Consider the following 20,577-nt stretch of genomic DNA (forward strand, 5'->3'; position numbering starts at 1 on the left):
CATTGTCCCATGCACTGAAAGGTTGCCGGTTCAATTCCCCATCAGGACACTTTGCAGGCTCAATCCCCCGAAGGGGGCATGCGAGAGGCAGCCGATCAATTGATGGTTCTCTCTCTCTTTTTCTCTCTCTTCCTCTCTCTCTAAAAATCAATGAAGTAAAATAAAGGACCAAGAAAATGGTTAGGTTTTCACCAGAAACTCACTAGTGACTTTTAGGGGACAGTTTCAGATAAGAGATGCATAGAGATGCTGGGTTGAGAGGGGAAAAGAAAGAAAAACCAGTGGACTATGGTAAACTAACATGCAGACAGTGAGACTAGTCTCCACCCCTTCTCCTCCTCTCTCCCAGTTAGAAATGTTGGCAAGGAAGGTGAGAAATAGCAGAACTACCAGGGTCATTGCCTCAAATGAAAGCTTTTCAAGATAGAGGAAACCTGAGCATGTTTTTAAAAAGAAAGGAAGAAAGTAAAGAGGAAAAGATTTAAAATGGAAGAAATCCTCAAAGCTTGGAAAGCAGGCTGATGGCCTCTGCCTGGTCCTGCCATCCCATTGCCCCTCACTCCATTCCTTCCCTGCAGGCAGCCTTGCTGAGTGGCTGTCATTTCCACAAATGCGCCAAGTTCTCTGAGGCCGTAGGACCTTCACACGTGCCCTTCCCTCTCCTGGGCACGCTTTTCCCAAGTAAGCCCTTTTTATCCTTCACACCTCAGCCTTAAGCAGCGACTTGCTCATCGAGGCCTTCCCTGGTGCATCCCCAACCTGAATTGAGGCCCCCTTGATAGTCTTATTTGTAGCAACCTGCTCTTTTTCAATATTGAACTTTGCACATTTTATAATTCTGTTTGTGCGCCAGCTGGCTAAATGTCTGTCTTCCTCCCTAGAATGTAAGCTCCTTGAGGCAGGAACTCTGTTTTAGTCACTCCTTGTTTCTCAAACCCTAAGCTTAGTGCCTTCCACACAGTAAATGTTCAATGTAAAATGTTTGCTGCATAAATAATGGACATCACAACAATAATAATAATAGCTACCATTTCCTAAGTGCTCGTTAGATGCTAAGGACTTTCAAACATTCTCCTTTCTATGTTTGGACAATCCTATGAGGCAGTGACAATTTTACAAAGCAGGACACTGAGTGTCAGCCCAGTTAAGTGGTCTGTCCAAGGTTAAAAGGCTTGTGAATGAAGGATCCCAGCTCTGTATCCAGTGGGGCACCTTCCCCAGGGTCAGAGAGAGATTGGAAGTCTGGGGGAAGAAACAAAGGCACAGTACATTTCTAGGTAGTCAGCTACAGTTTACCATCCAGCATGTGTGGAAGATTGTGGTAGACACATGCAGACAAAAGAGAGAAGGGCCGTGCTTCCTGAGCCATAGGAGGGTTGTGACCATGTGGACCGGATCCAAGGAGGAGTGAAAGGCCAGGACCAAGGTCAGCTGGGGGATGTGTCCTTTTTAGTGTGGAAGGGGGACTGCATGTTCTCCTAAGTCCCATTCAAGAAGGGCCAACGTGTATTCAGCAGAAATTCCTGACAAATCTGTTTGGGAGTGGAAGGCTAGCCTACAGAACCTGAGTGGGCAGGGCTGTTCTGCTCCAGTGGGAGGAAGGGAAAGTTCTGTCTTACTTTGGAGAAGGAGGAGGGAGAGAAGAGGGGGGAGGTAGGGGGAACCTGTGAGGTGACTGATGTTTTGTATGTTTCACAATATGACCCACCTCATGACCTCCCAAATGTTCAATAAAGTTACAAAAATCATAGAAACTCAAGGTGTGTGTGTGTGAGTGTGTGTGTGTGTGTGTGTGTGTGTGTGTGTGAGAGAGAGAGAGAGAGAGAGAGAGAGAGAGAGAGAGAGAGAGATTCTGATCAACACCATCAGAACAAGGATTGCCCATGTGGATGTAGGGTGGGGGTGGGGGTGGTAGAAAGCCATAGAGTAGACCAGGCCACAGACAGAGACCTGGCCACATTCGCACAGATCTTTGAGGGATAGGGTGGAGTGTCTCGTGGCCTTGGGGTTTCATTCTGATAACAACCACGTGGGTGAGAACAGGGAGGTGCCTGGGCCTCGGATCCATTCTGAACTGGCCATTGCTGCTCCTTTCTGATTATTAATGTGCTCTGTAAACATTGTGGGACATTTGAAAAGTCAGAAAAGTAAAAGTGAAGAGAAACCAAGAGCCATCCCTCAGTCCTGAGATAGCAGCTGTGTATTTTAGTTTCTTCTTTTAATTTTCTTTGTGGATGTTTGCTTACAGAGTTGGGACTGTATTTTATATGTATATATGCTTGCTATCTTTACTTGGCATAATAGTATAAACATTCTTTCAAGTCAAAGCCAATCTCATATTTGAGGATTTCGTACCTTCTTACAAAAACCCAAGTTTGTTTCAGTAATAGGAATTTTTGCAAGAAAAAAAAATTTTTTTGGTATATATTTTCTGAACCAGCCTAATTTAATTCAAGTTCTTGGGTTGTGTTATTTTTTTCTCCCACTTGGTACAACCCAGAAAGTCCTACGAGTTTGAAGATTTACTGCAGTCTGCCTCTGAGAGCAGCAGGGTCGACTGGTACGCACAGACCAAGCTGGGGCTCACACGCACTTTATCAGAGGAGAACGTCTACGAAGACATTCTAGGTAAGAGGCCAAGATGTCTCTAATGGGTATGAGTGTGTCTCTGCAAAAGGGGAGAGAAGAAATGGGGCTAAGTGCTTGTAACACAAACACACACACATACTTGAAGACACACATGTACTTGAATGAATGAGAGCAGGTAGGTGAGTGGAAAGAGTGACCCACGATGGAATATGTGAGAGAGCATGGGGAGCGGGCGCGGAGAGGAAGGGCTGTGATGCAGCGTGGTGCAGCATGGTTTGCACTGGAGACCTGGAGCCTCAATACCCGTGTTTGAATCTTGGCTCTGCTTCTTATTAGCTGTATGACATTGAGCTGGTGATTTAACATCTCTGAGCTTCAGTTCTCTCATGTGTAGAGTGAAGATGATGGTAGCTACCTTACAGGGTTGTTTGAGGACTGGAGAAAGTGGCATGTAAAATACCTGGCTTGTAACAGATGCTTAGTAAATTAAAGGGATTACTGAATGAAAGAAAACTAAAGACCACCATACTCTTTCTGAAACTAGGAGTGTGGCAGTAACAGGGCATCAAAATTCAGACTAAGTTGAAGAAACTTTAACCTAGTTCTGGAGAATTCTCTCAGATTCCAAAGTCGGTTTCAGATTCACAGAGTTTGTATGTACTTAAATTTAGTGAGTTAACTCAGACATAAGAAAAGATGAAATACTGCTATTTGGTACAACATGGAGGGATCTTGAGAATATCATGCTAAGCAAAATTAGTCAGAAAAAGTCAAGAACCGTATGACTTCACTCGTGGGATATAAAACTGAAAGCAACAAATGAACAAACAAGACAGACAAAAGCGCATAGACAAAGACAGCAATGTGGTGGTTACCAGAGGGAAGGGGGCTTGGCATACAGATGGTGTATCGCAGAATTACACACTTGAAACCTGTATGTAACCCAGGTCACCCCAATAAATGAAATAAAACATTTTAAAAATAAATTCATTTATCTTCAGGGAAGATCACAGTTTCTGTGAGGCGTGAGCTCAGACCAACATCTGCATGTTGGGGGCAGGGATGGGGGTGGGGAAGAAATGAGCTGGTAAGAAGGAGAAACCCACATGTGTGCACATGCAAGGGGCAGGTCGGGCAGATATACACATATATGCATGCATGTACTGAATTCCAGAAAAAACTCTCTGGTCGGTGGAAACATGGGCATGGAGGAGGGGCTAAGACTTAGCTGAGCTTGAATCACACTGTGGACTGTGTGATTTGCTCTGTCCAAGCTGCTGGAGAAGGGCTCCTGCCACAGCTGTAGATTTCCTAAATCCAAAGCAGGCTTGAGATCTGGACTCCCCTTAGCAGTGTGTATAGCTGACAGAGACAGAAAGCCCAGCAGAAACAACAAAGAGAGTTCATTGGCTTATGCGACCAGAATTGGCTTCTTCCTCATTCCTTATCTCTTAGGTTAGCTCCATTCTCAGCAGGTTTCCCATGATCCCCATGATAGCTGCCATCGGCTCCCTGGAGGGAGAGTCTGTATCCTGCAAGTCCCAGCAACAATCCTGAGGCTCACTCAGACTAGACCAGACCAGTTTAGGTCCCTGGTTCACCCTCAGAGCCTGGGAATGCCATGCAGTGATTGACTTAGACTTGAAGTATGAGCCTTCCCCCCCCCCCCCCCCCCCCCCCCCCCCGCGCTGGTCACTGAGACAGGGACTCAGGAAACTCTGATTGGCTAAAGCCCTGAAACCAGAGTGGGATTAATCTTACACGTCTAAGAATGGGAGACACCCCAGTGAAAACCAGGGTCTATTACCAAAAGAAGGATGAATGGATAGCAAAACATCAGCCATCCCCACAAGGAGAGGCCAGGATATTGGGTAGATCCAATAAGGAAAACTTCCTCAGCGTTTCCAGTTCCTGACCCATTGCCTTTGACCACAGATCCGCCAATGAAGGAAAACCCTTATGAGGACATTGAGTTACATGGTCGCTGCCTGGGAAAGAAGTGTGTCTTGAGTTTTCCTGGTTCTCCCACCTCTTCCATCCCTGACACATCCACTAAGGTATGAACCCCAAGGGAGTATTGGGGGGCAAGGTGTCGCCAGCACCATGCCTCAAGCAGCCTGGAGCTGTGGGTTACACTGGAATGCCAGGCCACCCTCACCACCAGGCTCCGAGATGTGTGCCTTAGCTGACTGCCTGCTCTTCCTGCCACTAGGTCTCCTGGAACCCTCTGCTCAACAAAGCTTCCTAAAGTTTAGCTTCCCTGGTTTCAGAAACCTCCCCAACTAAGCAAATAAGATAGTGTATAGCCATAAAGCCATTAAGAATAATGTCATAAAGCAAACTCTACAGGACTGAAAGACATGGTTCAGAAACAGTATTTTTATTGTTTGCCACCATTTGTGGGGAGTTTTTTAATGAAAGACTATACATATGTGTGTGTGCAGGTAGAGGAAGATCTCTGTAAGGGTACATAAGAACGCTTAAGTAAGTGGGCACCTCTGTGGAGTCACCTGAGTGAGTACCCAGAGGTTAGGGTAGAAGACTAACATTTTTTACTGAATATTTTTTTGACCCTTTGAAATTATGTACATATAGATAGTATAACTATATTCACGTACATGACAGTGCCAACCCATTGCCTATAGGACCTAATTCATATTCCTTACCATGGCATTAAATATCCGTCATAATTGACCCCTGGGCATCCATTACTACCTACTTTCACACAGCTCCTACATACAAAAGGTCCCCTCCCATGAGAGCCTACTGATTGCCCCTCTGATATAATAGGCCCAGAACTGGCAAACTTTCTCTAAAGGGCCAGAGAGAAAATATACAGTCTCTATTGTGACTGCTTCTTAAGGCCAGAAAAGAAAGGCTTAACTCTTTTCTTCCCCTTCCTGCCAGACTAGAAAAAACCTGGGTCCTCTGTCCCGAAATAGCTCAACAAGCAGTCAGTAATGTCAGTGGGAACTTGGAAGTTCAGAGGCAGCTTTTAGAAAGTAATCCAGTTGCCCACTGCACATGTCAGATTGCCACTGATTCCTGTAGGCTCTTTGGGTCATTGCAACTCATCAGCAGGACTCTGTCCATGCTCCTTCCTCTGGTGCCCCACATCTAGGCGTCTGGCTTGTGCCCCCATTCTGGGACAGCTGCAGACTTCTCCACTTCCTCCATTAACTTCTCAAATATTCATGCCACATCTGGGCTACATCTGGAACCTTAGAACTTCCTGAAGCAGTCCTTCTGTGACAGCCTCCTCTACCAGCCAGACAAAGGTCTTGAATGATATTTCATCATTTTACTGTAATGTCAGCTCCCTCTGGGGAGGCATATAGCTTCGTTGCAGCCCTGTTCTCTCCACCAAGGTGCCCCTGGCCAGGGCCCATCACACTTGGTCTCTTGAAATAACTCAAGAGGTTTTAAAAGAGGGTCCTTGTCTGCTTTTCCCTTTTGGACACTACAGATCTTCTGTTGGGTCCATTGTGAATCCAAAAATCTATAAGGTTAGGGAGACCATGGGCCTCTGCCACAGAGCTAGCCCCTTCATAAAGGTTACTCCATAGAGACACAATGGGATTGAGCATGTTATTTTAAGGCGTGTTGGTGTGAGACTCGTTGACCAAGAGCTGGAATCTCTGGACCACAATCATGTTTAGGGTCCTATAGTGAATTCCCTTTTAGTCTATAGTTCAGATATGGCAGACTACTTCTGGTCACCTGGTTTTATAAATAAAGTTTAATTGAAACACAGCCACTCCCATTGGTTTACATATTGTCTGTGGCAGCTCTTGCACTACAGTGGCAGAGTTGAGTAGTTGTGACAGAGACAGTATGGCCCACAAAGCCTAAAATATTTACTGTCTTAGCCTTTAACAAAAAGCTTGCTGACCCTTTTTAAGTTCAAGATTTTTACCATCATTTTCCAAGGCCTTCCACAGACAATTGGAGGTCTTTGTTGGTATATCATCTCTTCCACAGACAAGGAGATGTCTTCACTGTTGTATTGTTGCCATGAAGACACTCTCTGGTCTACTTGCTCTTCCGCACCTCTATGTCTATTCTCAGATTGTACTACATACTTGATAATGCTCTTTCCACGGCCCACCAAGTCCTATTTTTATCAGTTAAGTAGCTACTGAAATTCCACTTCTTTGTGAAAGCTCCCTGGACATCTGGGCTTTTGGGGGAATGCTCCCTTCAGCAGTGTGACCGCTGGGAGATGAAGCCCACACCCAGCCTCCACCAGGTCTCTCATACCCTTTAGAAAACTGCGCCAAGGTTTGATTCCGTTCTGTTTGCTTTCCTCTCAGACCTTTTTGTAGGTCAGATGTTCTCTGAATAAACACTATACAATCTAAATCTCTAAAGAAAACACATACCTGCTTTTTGCCAACAATTTGATATGAGATTCCAGTGCAGTGAAAGAACTGGGGCTGTGTCCTTGGATTTCATTGCACATGGAATTTGGTCTTTAAGAAGGCCCGTTATTATTTCTTCTGCTGGTGTAATTATTATTATAAGGAAACGTTTTGGGGTGATGGGGGTGCTTTTTTTTTAATATATCTTTATTGATTTCAGAAAGAAAGGGAGAGGGAGAGAGATAGAAACATCAATGATGAGAGATAGTCATTGATCGGCTGCCTCCTGCACGCCCCCCACTGGGGATCAAGCCCACAACCCAGGCTTGTGCCCTGACTGGGAATCAAACCACGATCTCCTGGATCCTAGATCGATGCTCAACCGCTGAGCCATGCCTAGCCAGGCTGGTATAATTATTAAGGTGCCCATAGTGAGCAAACCAGGCAGCCAGCCTCTTGCTCTACTCAGAACTTGAGGTGCTCAGCAATTGATTGCTCCCTGTACACCGTGATAAAACATTGCAGCAGGCCACTTAGGAAGGCTTAGGAGCCTTTATTCCTGGCACTCTTTAAAAAGAAAAGGTCCCCAAGTTACTGTTGCATACTACTTGGAACTAAACAAGAGTGGAGAAATCAATGGAAAGAAATAAGCCTATTCTATGAGAGTTTAAGATATGATAATTGTGGGCTTATAAAATTATATTAAAGGCTCATTCATTAAATGAAATAGGGATGTTAGCTTGGGGAAAAATCAATTTAGAGTAACATACAATAAGATAAATTACTGATGGATTAATGAATAAATTATGTTCAAAATAAACTAAGAAAATCTAGAAAAAAGGAATTAAGTATTTTTTAAACCTCTAAAAAGCTAATTTTCTAGGCAAAGATTAAATCACTCCACAAAGGAAAGGATGAACAGATTTTCATATATAAAAATGTTATGTGAAAGATTCCACAAAACCAAAATAAAAATATAAATGAACCACACGGGAAAAACACACTTGCAGTAAAACTGACATAGCTAATACCTGATCTATAGAGAGCTCATCCAAAGTAATAAGAAAAACACTGAGATCCCAAAAGATGAATAGGCAGAGAAAATAAACAATACACTAAAGAAAAGTGCGGTGTGTACAGTAGAGTGTGAAAAAGGGTCACGAGAGGAAGAAGGAGAAGTAACTTACATTGATGCCTGTTGTATATTAGGCCCTCTGCTAGGTGTCTTACCTCATCTAATTCATTCATTAATTTTTTTTTTTTCCTCTCTTTTTTCTTTTTTTTTTCTTTTAAGTTTTATTATTGTTTACATTCATTAATTTTTAAAAGGAGACTTTGCAACTATATTTATAAAATGTGAGTCTTGGAAGTACCTTTAGAGAACATGTAGTCAAAATAGTTTATTAGTGTTTCTTATTTTAGTGAATAGTTAATACAGTCATATGGTTCACATTTTAAGGCGTATGAAAGGGATACAGTGCAGTCTTCCTCTTGCCTGGACCCTCTCTTTCTCTCCCCAAGAGAAACCACTGTTAGTTTCTTCTGTATCCTTCTAGAACTATGCATATACCAGCAGAATAGCTCCTTAAAACATACACACAAGCACACACAAATATCAGCATAGTATACCATCTGTTCTACACCTAGCTTTTTATGCTGAACAATACATATGTGAGAAACTCTTCCATATCAGTACATTAAGATTTTTTTACATCTTCATCATATTCCACTCTATGGATGTACCACAGTTTATTTAGGTTGTTTCCAGTATTTTGTGTTTACACATCATGGCACAGTATACACTATGCTTTGCACAGTATAACTTTCCTTGTACAATAGAACTTTGCACGAGTATGAGCATATCAGTAGGGCAAAGGCCTAGAGGAGGAATTGCTAGGTGAAAGGGTATGTCCATTTGTAATTTTGTTAATGCGGTTGGATTGCCCTCCATAGAGTTGTACCAGTTTCCAGGCACCCCAGCAGGGTATGGAAGTGTGAAAGTAACTGTTTCCCTTGCTCTTACCAGTGTAGTGAGTTAACAGATTTTTCATCTTTGCTGATCTTTGAGTGAAAAATAATTCTACAGCGGCATTTTAATTTCTTTTCTCTGTGAGCAAAGCCAAAAACCTTTTACAGCCTGGCTAGCTTGGCTCAGTGGTTCAGCATCGACCTAGGATCCAGGAGATCGAGGCTCGATTCCGGGTCAGGGCACATGCAGGGTTGTGGGTTCGATCTCCAGCAGGGGGCATGCAGGAGGCAGCCAATCAGTGGCTCTCATCATTGATGTCTCTGTCCCTCTCCCTTCCTCTCTCTGAAATCAATAAAGATATATTTTTTAAAAAGAAAAGAATCTTTTATATATCTAAGAATCATTGTATTTTCTTTTTTACAAACTTTATATTCTTTTGCCTATTTTTCTTTTGAATTGTTGGTTTCATTTATTTGTAGTATACATTAGAAAAATGAGCTCTGTGAGTTACACAAAATTTTTTATTAGTTTTTTGGTCACCTTTTGGCCTTAAAGCAACTTGTTTTTATTATTATTTTATGTATTTATTTTTAATATTTTTTTTATTGATTTCAGAGAGAGGAAGGGAGAGGGAGAGAGAGATAGAAACATCAATGATGAGAGAGTCATTGATCAGCTGCCTCCTGCACTGGGAATTGAGCCTGCAGCCCAGAAGTGTGCCCTGATCTCCTGGATCCTAGGTCGATGCTCAACCATTGAGCCACGCCCGGGCGGGCAAGCAACTTGTTTTTAGAAATAAGACACTTAGGCCCAGAGACGTGAAATTCCTTATATTGGAGGCACTCGGCTTGCCAGCAGCAGGGTCAAAGCTAGGCTTAGGTCCTGTGCTGCCTTGTACACAGTGTGTCTGGATTGTCAGAAAGCCTCATCTGTCAAGTAAGGGACTGAGCCAGGCGAGTTCCCACCTATCTAAAAAGAAAGTGAGTTAGATTTGCCTCCTTTATCATACTAATTTTTCATAATTGGATGAGTGTTAATGGGCACTTATTAGCATAGACAAGTTCAAGGGAGCCTGGGAAGCCAGCCAGCTCCCCTTCTCAGCCTCGTGGTCTCGGGCACCACCAGCGATCTCCAGTCCACCCCTTTGTAGTTATTTACCCTCTTTCCTTCTTTCCCTCACAGCAGTTACTGTCCAAACCTGCTTTTTTCCGGCAAAATTCTGAGAGGAGAAACTTCAAACTGCTGGACACTAGGAAGCTGAGTCGGGATGGAACTGGGTCCCCTTCCAAAATCAGCCCCCCCTCCACCCCCAGCAGCCCTGATGACATTTTCTTTAACCTCGGAGACCCGCCGAATGGCAGGAAGAGGAGAAAGATACCCAAGGTAAGCCTGGCAGCAAGCGAAGCATCTAGCTGTGCCCCCCTTCCTGATGAGGAAGGCTGCGAGGAGCCTGTGCAGAGGGCGATCCCTGGGCCCTTGCCTGCCTGCCTCATCCCGGCCAGGGGGCACGGGGAAGCCGTGTCGTAATAGTTCTTGCGGCCCTGTAGTCTTCCACTTCACCCTTCTCCCAGCCTTAACAACTCTCCTGATCCCAGGCTGTGCCCAGTGCCCAGCCCCAGAAGGCCACATCTTCCTACACAGCCACGGACAGTAGTGCTCCCTCCTTCATGCTCTGTGTTGGACGGTGTCCGCTCCCGCTGCACAGGCAGTGCTGCCTGGTCCGCCGGCTCCAGCGGGCTGTTCCCTGAGGGGTCCGGGGAGGGAGGAGTGATCACGCTGACATTCCAACGGTAGGTTATCTTAGATGCAAAATGACAATAGGCTCACTTACAGTAGAGGCTGACCTTTGCCAAGGCCTATGGGAGTAGGGCATGACGACCCACTGTGATTCACTTTCAGTGCAGAATTTTTATGTTCAGACCATCCCATGGTTACTTACGGTCTCTTGAGGTTGAAAGACCACCTTGCAGGCCTTACCTGAGCCTGTCCCATTTAGTATGTGGCCTCTCTTTTTCATCCACGTTTAATTTGCAAGCACACCAGTTTGTTTCCTCTTACTTGACTGCCTGAAATTAAAGGGACGCCCAGCTGGACGTGCCTCAGTGGTTGAGCATCGACCTAGGATCCAGGAGATCGCGGTTCGATTCCCGGTCAGAGCACATGCCCGGGTTGCAGGCTTGATCCCCAGTGGGGGGCATGCAGGAGGCAGCCGATCAATGACAACTCTTTCATCATTGATGTTTCTACCTCTTTCCCTCTCCCTTCCTCTCTCTGAAATCAATAAAGATATATTTAAAAATAAATATATAAATAAAGGGAGTTGCCACCATTTAAACAGCACACAGGCACTGGGTCAAATGGGCTTTTGACAGGCCTAATGAAACCAGAGAAAATCAGCATGTTTTATCCATCGCACCACAGCAAAATATGATTACAAGTTGAATCATAAAGATGAAGTACATACTTCTTTACAGAGATGTTCTAAAAGAAAACAAATGCCTAAGAACAGTGTGAAAAGTCTTATTAATCCTTTTTGATCATTTGTTAGTTAATCTTAACCTAGGTTTATCCCCACTCTTGAGTTTTGTTTCTTTAAAAATGCTCTCACTCCCTTACTTGAAGTCAGAGGTTCTTTGAAGGCACATTTGTGACTTCCAGGTTTGGAACCTTCAACCATTTGCTGTCCAAACCCTCAGATTTGTGTTTTTACCTAGCAAGAGGGACTTAGTGGTCTACTCACAGTTGATGAGACAGTGGGTCGTTGGTTTTCTTTAGCTGCTTCTGCTGTAAGAGTCCTTCTGGGAATGTGGACACTTTCCCGATCCATCCTTGCTTCAGCCCTGAGAGGAAAGACTGTCCCTGGGGTGGAGGGGAGTGGGGAAAAGACAGTCCTTCTCTGTATTCTCCTAGCAACACTGTACCTTCATTAACATGGCAGCTGAAGCTGAGCAGTTCAGTGCATAGCAGTGTGGTGTCCTCAGGGTTCATGAAGCACTGTGATGTCTTTATAATGAATGAGATGTGGGCTGGGTTGGCCTGCTCGCCCATCCGGCCTTCTCTCAGCACACGTTAGCAGGTTTGTGTGAAGTCCACTGTTTCTTTAGCAGCCACCACAGGCAGAATTAGATATCAGATGACTCTTTGTCTGAAACAGACCATCTTGCCCAGCCGGAATGGCCCAGTTGGTTGAGCGTTGGCCAAGTGCACTGAAAGATGGCCAGTTCGATTCCCAGTCGGGACACATTCCTGTGTTGTGGGTTCACACACACACACACACATAGACACACACACCTGGGGGCTGTATAGGGAAGGCAACCAGTACGGAAGGCAACCAATCAATGTTTATCTCTCACATTGATGTTTCTCTCTTGCTCCCTTCCTCTCTCTAAGCATATCCTTGGGTGAGAATTAAAAAAAAAAAATTGAAACAGAACATCTGTCAAATGGACTTATATTTTTAAATATTTCTTCAACTTCAAAAAAAGTTTCTAAAGAGGCCAATGCTTCTAGTACACAACAGTTTTAAAACAGCAAAATGTATCTCCCATTAAAGGACAAGTGTGCGAATGCATGTTTAAAGTTTCCTCTCTGGAGAAAACATTTTTAAATAAAAAGGGTCAAAGGTTTATTGACTGAAGTATATACATGGCTTCTGCTTATTGCATGACCTGAGTTAGAGTGAGATAGTCCTCCTCTGTCACGAGACTCTGCTGCTCAAGGAGCATTCCGGAATTCTCTTGCATGATCGTTGTGGATACATCTGGGTGCTCTCTGTTAGCTTGTGAACTCCCTGAGAACAGGCACCTGTCCTTATGTCTTTTTCTCCCTCACAGCTCCTGGCAAAATCCCTCGTACATACTAGATGCTTTATATTCGATCAACAAAGTCACAAACATTTACTGAGTACCTGCTGTGTGTCAGGCACTGTTCCATCCCATGCAGGTGCTATTACAGCATAAACAAAAGTGACAAAAATCCCCACCTGCATGGAGCCTACCGTCTGTGTTCATTGTATTTGAGGAAGTGGAAGGATGTTAACTACGTTATAACTGTCTTCTTTCTAGTTATTTTTGGATATTTTGGAGGGAGATTTCAAATGAGTTTAAAAATTTCCTCCTCTCCAAAAAACAATGGGACCTACCAACTCATTTGTTTATTTTATATTTTTTAAATTGTAGTAAAATATGCATAACATAAAACTTGCCATTTTAACCATTTTTAAGTGTCTAGTTTGGTGGCATTAAGTACATTCACATTGCTGTGCATCCATCCCCAGAACTTTTCATCTCCCCAAACTGAAACTATGAACCCATTAAATACTCACCATTCCTCCTTCCCTTGCAGTGACCATCCACATTCTGTTACTATGAACTTGCCTATTCTAAGTACCTCATATAAGTGGAATCATACAATATTTGTCCTTTGTGATTGGCTTATCTCACTTAGCATAATGTCCTCAAGATTCCTTCGTGCTGGAGTATAAGTCTGAATTTTCTTCCTTTTTATGGCTGAATAATATTCCACTGTATGTATGTACTGCAATGTGTTTATCCATGCTTCCATCAGCAGGCATTTGGGTTGTTTCCAACTCCTGGCTATTGTGACTAGCAACTCATTTATGTGGTGTTTTTCCCATGGGAAATGGGGTTAGCACTAATATCCCAGTGGTTAAGATACGCACGAAGAGAAAGCCAGCTCAAGGAAATGGCTAGTGTTTAAGGGTAAATATAAATAACTACCACGTGGTAGGGATTTGGTGGTGAAGACAGAGACCCAGTAAGGCCAGGGCTGGACCACCTATCAGGAGCTAGTGTGTCAAGTGTCTGAGGATATAGCAGGACATCAGTAACAGTTTGCAGAGCTAGACGGATGGGGCCCAGGCCTGCTACACGGAGACCTAGAGATAAGCCAGCCTCCCTGGGCAGGCCAGTGATCCAGCTGGTGGAAGAGAGCTGGTGAGCTATTTTAGTGGATCAGAGGAGTGGAGGGCAGAGATGAGGATTGGCTACAGCAAGTTCACTGCACCCCCCTGGCTACTCACCACCCAGTTCACCACAGCACACCCCCTCTCGTGTTCTTTCTAGTGCATAAAAGAATTTAAAACTTTTCACGTTAGCTTCCAAACACAGCTCCCCTTTAAAGCCACTAGTTGGTTCTCCTCAACTCTGCCTGGGTACACTTCCCTTTTTCCCAACTGGATGGAACCCAGAAGGTTTCCAGTTCTTGAAAGTTGCAGGTGATGCTATGCAGCCTGGAGGAAGTGACTCAGGGCTTTGATCACGAGGTGGTTCTGCAATAGTCAGCCTGGAGAGCATGCTGCCGAGTAGTGCTATCTACTAGCACCTCAGCTCCAAGCACTAGGCGAGGTCATGAGAGGCCCAGCCAGTCTGCCCTGAATGTCCTATGCAGAAGGGCAGTGTGATGGGTGCACGGCACCACTCTTAAGGAGGACTCAGGACCCCATAACCCCTGCCCCCTTCCCACTCAGGGCTGCTCACACATTCTTCGGCGTGGTTCCCATGAAAGGGGCCCTTCAGTAGTTTTGGGGTTTTTTTGTTTTTTGAGGGTTTTTTTGCCATCTCTTCCTTTTCTAGTTTTGTTTTGGGGGCAGAAGCTTTTTCCCAAACCGCAGTGACATTGCAGTAAGGAAGGGAGCAGCCATCGCACCATTCACCAATGAAATAGTCTCCCTCGGTGTCTCAGCTGGATGCGTTAGCATATTCAGGCACCCCCACTCATACATCAATGAGGATGGCAGCCTCCTGTAGTGTTCCTGTCCTCCTGTCCAGCAGAAAAGAATGATTGAGAGATGCCAGTGGGCCATTTGGAAATGTCCCCTCCCTGCCCCTCTCTTGGGCCCTCCGTCATTTCAGAAGAGAACGGGCAGCAAAGGGATCCCAGCTGCACATGGGGAGGAGGCTGCTAACACTGGCATTTCTTCTCTTGGTGTCTGGCAGCTGGTGTTGCGAATCAATGCCATTTACGAGGCCCGGAGAGGAAAGAAACGGGTGAAGAGGCTGTCCCAGTCAGCGGAGAGCAACTCAGGAAAAGGTAGGAGCACCCTGCACCGTCCCTCCTCCCCTGAGGATCTGAAAACAGATTCTTCCTGGAAGTGGATTCCTGTTGCTTGGGGTTGGCTCGCCCAGGAGAGCAAGCTGGTGCTTTGTAAATGTCTCCATTGTCCCTAGGACAATCCAACAGGAGCTCAGCTTGTTGGCCTGTTCTGCAGTCCTCTCTCCCTGTCCATCCATCCAGTGAGCCCAGGGCAGCATGCTCCCACCTCACCATGGGAGCAGTCCTCTTTGCTTAGCACACATAAAAGGGGCCAGTATCTTTTTTTCTTTTTTTTTTTTTAATGTCTTTATTGATTTCAGAGAGAGGAAGGGAGAGAGAGAGAAACATCAATGATGAGAGAGTCATTGATCAGCTGCCTCCTGCATGCCCCCGACTGGGGATCAAGCCTGTAGCCTGGGCTTGTGCCCTAGAATCAAACTGCGATCTCCTGGATCCTCAGTCAGTGGTCAGCCACTGAGCAACACCAGCCAGGCAGGGCCAGTATCTTTTGCTGTATAATTTGATAGAGGTACCATCTGATCTAGGGCCAAACTAATTTGGAAATCCATTTTCTTGGACAAAGACATCATTTGCGCATTACATTTAAATGCACAAAAAGAAAATAGCCCTTCTGAACTAGAAATCTTGGTTTTATGCTACCACTTTTTTGTGCTATAAAAAATTCCCTACATCAGAAAAACTGACATTTGCAACTTTTTTTTTTTTTTTGTCTAGTGACAGATGAGAACAGTGAGTCTGACAGTGACACCGAGGAGAAGCTGAAAGGTGAGAAGAGCACTTGCTGTGCAGGGCACATGTAGGTGACTGGGAGGCTACAAGGATGGCTCTAACTGTTTAACATGAGGGACAGGACAGAGCATCCTTTCGAGAGCTTGTCCGGCTAGGCGTGAACATCTACAGGGACAGCAGGCCCACAGCATGCTCAGGGGCGGGTCAGTCCTCAGCAGGACTAGAATGGACCTGTTCCACTCCAGAGATCCAGCGTGGCCTCACCTGCAGGGCCCCTCTGTTACATGCCTTTCCATTATGTCATAGGTGTGTTTCACACCTGTGTGAGGTACAACATCCCCTGGCCTGAGACTCCGGACACCTGAGGCTTTGGCCCTACTTCTGTTAAATGCCTGTGTGATCTGGAGGAACACGCTTAAGATCTCAGGGCTCTGGCTCTTCATTGGACATACGAAATCACTGAAGTAATTGGTCCCTTGGAGCAAAATGTTGTGATTTAGGTCAGGCTTAATGACTTTTCTGCAATTCTTCAGACCCCAGGTGGAAGCCAAAGAACACTGTAGCCCAGGGCTGCCGGGTGAGGCAATGGAGACCCACCCTTCCACCCAGTGGCCCTGCCTGATTCACCGCTAGCGCTCAGCTGCTCCCCGGCCCACCTAGAATAAAGCCAGCTCATTTCCCTTGCATGGAATGGTGGCTGCAGAGAAGGCAGATGAGAGTTCTTGAATTAGTCAGGTCTCTGCTGTGGAGTCACGCGAATGTTTACAAAGCTCCCAGCTCCAAAAGCTGTATGGTTTGGATTTTGTCACATCCCACAATCGGAAAGATGAGGGAAATGAGGGAGGGGAGGAGTCAGTGTCCCCACCCTATCTGACAGAGGAACATGAAGATTGCTCCAGGCCCAGCCCACGTCCAGACAGCAAAGCCATGGCAGAGCAGAGGCCCCACATTCCAAGTTGCTGCACCCCAATTAGCCTGGCGACTGAGTGAATATTGCCCCTCCCAGAATTTTGGCAAGGATCCCAAAGAAAGAGTTTGTACTAATTTGTTAAATGTGGAAACACTTTTTTAGGATTAGGAAAAGTACTTTGAGCTGGGAATTACATACCCTATTGCAGCTCTGTGCAGTTGCACATTGGAAAATGGGCTGTTTTCAGGCTCGCTCACTCTCTCTCCAGCTCATAGCCGACGCCTGGTCAATGTGAAGTCCCGCCTGAAGCAGGCTCCGAGATACCCATCACTTGACCGGGATCTCATGGAGTACCAGGAGAGGCAGCTCTTCGAGTATTTTGTGGTCGTGTCATTGCACAAGAAGCAGGCCGGGGCCGCCTATGTGCCGGAGCTCACCCAGCAGTTCCCTCTGAAGGTACAGGGTGGGCCAGGCCTCTGGGGACTGCAGAACTCATGGATTCAGGGAGGTATGGGAGTCTGAGGATCACTTAGTGTCCAGAATCTCAAAATTGGGTCCTAAATAGGGTAGATCACGAAGAAATTGCTGCTGGAAAATTTGTGAGGTCCCAGGAGATGAGATCCAAGGACTCAGAGTGTGGTCAAAAATATGTCCTGATCCACCTGGCCGGTATGGCTCAGCATTTGAGCATCAACCTATGATCTCAGGAGATCTAGTTCAATTCCCGGTCAGGGCACATGCCCAGGTTGCGGGCTTCATCCCCAGTAGGGGGCGTGCAGGAGGCAGCCGATCAATGACTCTCTCATCATTGATATTTCTCTCTTCTTTTCCCTTCCTCTCTCTGAAAAAAAAATACATCCTGACCCCTGGCTGGTGTGGTTCAGTGGTTAGAGTGTCAGCCCTCGGACTGAAGTGTTGCAGTTCAATTCCCGGTCAAGGGCATGTACCTGGGTTTCAGGTTTGATCCCCGCCCCAGTTAGGGCGTGTGCGGGAAGCAATCAATCGATGTGTCCCTCTCACATCAGTGTATCTCTCTCTCCACCTCCCTCCCTTTCCCCTCCCTTCCACTCTGTGTAAAAAAATCAATGGAAAAAATGGCCCTGGTAAGGATTGACCAAAAAAAATACCTGCTGAATTGCTGTGGTCACTAGGCTGACTGTACCTTCCTCCTCCTCCCCATCTCCTTATCCAGCCACAGCTCCCAGCCTGTTCTAGAGGCCTCTTTCCCATGCAGCCACACAGCTCTCCCTAAGGAGTGTCACCTTTGTGTCACATTGTATACGTGCGCCGTGCACCTCTGTGTGTGCGGACACGCACGAAGCCTCTTCTGTTCTAACAGGGTTTGTGGCTCTTTGGATTGGGCTCTACCATGGATTAACTCATGGCACCTAAAATGAAATGGCACTGAGTAAAGCCTCAGATGGCATGGCCAGTACTATGTAAATTACTCTTAGCTTTGACAGCAGTATTAAAGAGTTTCCACCACTTTCTAATCAGTTCAGCCAGAATTCACTGAGCCCGGCCGGGCGTGGCTCAGTGGTTAAGCATCTTACCTAGGATCCAGGCGATCAGGGTTTGATTCCCGGTCAGGGCACATGCCCGGGTTGCGGGCTGCAGCCGATCAGTGACTCTCTCATCATTGATGTTTCTAGCTCTCTCTCTCCCTCTCCTTTCCTCTCTCTGAAATCAATAAAGATATGTTTAATACATATATATTAAGAATTCACTGAGACTCTGTTGCATTCAACATGTTTTCTACTTGGCCCCAGGGGTTTCAAAGATGAGCAAAGTGTGTTTTCTGTCCTTAAGTAATTTATACTTCGACAGGAGGGCACAAGATAAGCATACAAAGGACTTGGGAGGTAGCATGTGGCACTCTCCAGCATGTGACAATCTCCTGTAGGGTTCATGCAGGCCCATGGCTGAGGGTGTTTAGGTTGGGGGAACTAATGTCCTGGCTCTGAGGGCCTCCCTTTGCCATCCCCACCCAGGCATCTACTGAGGCCTAGGTCCCAGCTGTTGAATGCTGGTTTCCAACCTGGAATCTCCAGGAGACTCCTGGACATCCACATTGAAACTTTTTTTTTTTTTTTTTTTAGTATATCTTTGTTGATTTCAGAGAGAGGAAAGGAGAGGGAGAGAGATAGAAACATCAATGATGAGAGAGCCATTGATCGGCTGCTTCCTGCACGCCCCCAACTGGGGATCAAGCCCTCAATCCGGGTATGTGCCCTGACTGGGAATCCAGCTGCGATCTCCTGGATCTTAGGTCAATGCTCAACTGCTGAGCCACGCCCAGCCGGGCTCTCCTTCTCTTTTCTAACCCTTTTTCATGAGTTTTATGCCCCACTCCTGTAGTCACCGTAATCAAGGTTTATACTTCATGTTTGTGTGTTGGGAATCATTGTAATGTTCCGTAAGATGTTTGATATCGCACAGTTCTCTTTATGATAGTTCATGGAGACTGGGACATTTTCCAGCCATATGTGATGTTGACTGTATTTGTGAGAGGGATCTGTATGTACTGCTCCCTGTAAATGTGCTCATGTGCATATAGGAACATGTATGTGCACATATGGGTTGATAACTCATGTTGATGACAGCGTGTATAGACATATGTGTGCTCACACATATTGATGTGTATTGTGAGTGTTTTATGGGGGTGGCTTCATCCAAACGGTAACTGGCCATTTTGAAAGGGCTGGAACTCACTTCCCTGCGAGGCCTGCTCTCCAGTTCGCTAATGCTGTTTCCACTATGGAGAATGCCACGGTTCCTTCCTTTTCTGTTGTTTATAGTCTGGGGTCTAACTCTTTGACGATTAACGACCCCTCCCTACCAACATATACCAGTTGGTTTTTGCTTCTCTGCAAGATTATCCAAGGGTAGTAAAAAAATTGTTGCTTTGGCAGCAGTCTGAGCTAATGAGTTATCAACTTAAAGACTGTTCCAGGGCCAGTTGGAATCTTCTGGGTCATGGGTGGAAGAGAGAACCATTATATAGAAAAGAAATAGTGACTGTTTATTCTGAAAATGAACTAAAGGACAATTAATCACTGGCTTTAAGCCTGTAATATGGAGACTGTGTGTCATTTGTTGTTAGGTGTCTCAACCATTAATATTAGCAGCAGCTTCAGTTACATCTGACCTAGCTAAAGGCAGTCATACCAGAGGTGGGTTTTGAAATTGAGGACAATCACTAGTCCTCTATTCCTTTGGATGCACTCTTCAAAGACCTTCTCTTTGACATTTGGTGGTCAGGAAGTGGTCAACAGGACTGCTAGCCTGCAGACTTCAGAAAGTGTCTACAAAGCTGGTTTAAAGTGGAAGTCAGTGGCAAGCTATGAGAAACCAAATAAAAAATTGATGGAAATACTACAGAAAGAAGTTAGGTTATGCATTTACAATTTCCTAACTTCAGAAATTCAGACTCCACTCTCTTCAAAGATCTGATGTTTCAAATTACTGAAGATAACAGCATAATTTATTTTTTAACTGTTTATAAAGGAAATTTAACAAGTGGAAACCAAACAACAGCAAAAACACAAAAAACCAACAATTCTTTCCAACATTTTATTGCTTTGAGAGAGAGAAAGGGAGACGGAGAGGGAGAAAGATCAATGTGAGAGAGAAACATCAATAAGCGGCTGCCCCCTGCATGACCCCTACTGGGAATTGAGCCCACAGCCTGGCATGTGCCATGACCAGGAACTGAGCTGGCAACCCCTTGGTGCACAGGATGATGGCCAACCAACTGATCCACACCAGTCAGGGCTAAGATCATTTTTTATTCCTAGCTCAGTTCCATACTAGTTGTGTGATAGTGAACAGATAACATCTCAGGGCTTAATTCCTTATCTCTAAAAGAAGACTGTGAGGCTGGATGATGCCTAGTTTCCTTCTAGTTCTGAGATTTGAGGACTCTGAAATGAGTTGAATTTCAC

At 45.3% G+C, this 20,577-nt stretch overlaps 1 protein-coding gene across 3 annotated transcripts in view; it reads left to right on the forward strand.

Annotated features, from left to right (window-relative positions):
- The window catches only part of DENND2A (DENN domain containing 2A), a 103,023-nt gene that overhangs the window by 54,714 nt on the left and 27,732 nt on the right, over positions 1–20,577 (forward strand). For 2 of the 3 annotated variants that reach the window (XM_016205096.2, XM_087820979.1), the window contains exons 4-9: positions 2,501–2,628; positions 4,525–4,646; positions 10,102–10,302; positions 14,877–14,970; positions 15,709–15,759; positions 16,902–17,089. In XM_016205096.2, coding sequence (XP_016060582.2) covers positions 2,501–2,628; positions 4,525–4,646; positions 10,102–10,302; positions 14,877–14,970; positions 15,709–15,759; positions 16,902–17,089 — 784 coding nt within the window. The remainder of the gene's footprint in view (positions 1–2,500; positions 2,629–4,524; positions 4,647–10,101; positions 10,303–14,876; positions 14,971–15,708; positions 15,760–16,901; positions 17,090–20,577) is intronic. The other variant, XM_016205098.2, reaches the window with a different exon arrangement.

Source organism: Miniopterus natalensis, chromosome 10, assembly GCF_054644295.1.
Source record: "Miniopterus natalensis isolate mMinNat1 chromosome 10, mMinNat1.hap1, whole genome shotgun sequence".
NCBI lineage: Eukaryota > Metazoa > Chordata > Mammalia > Chiroptera > Miniopteridae > Miniopterus > Miniopterus natalensis.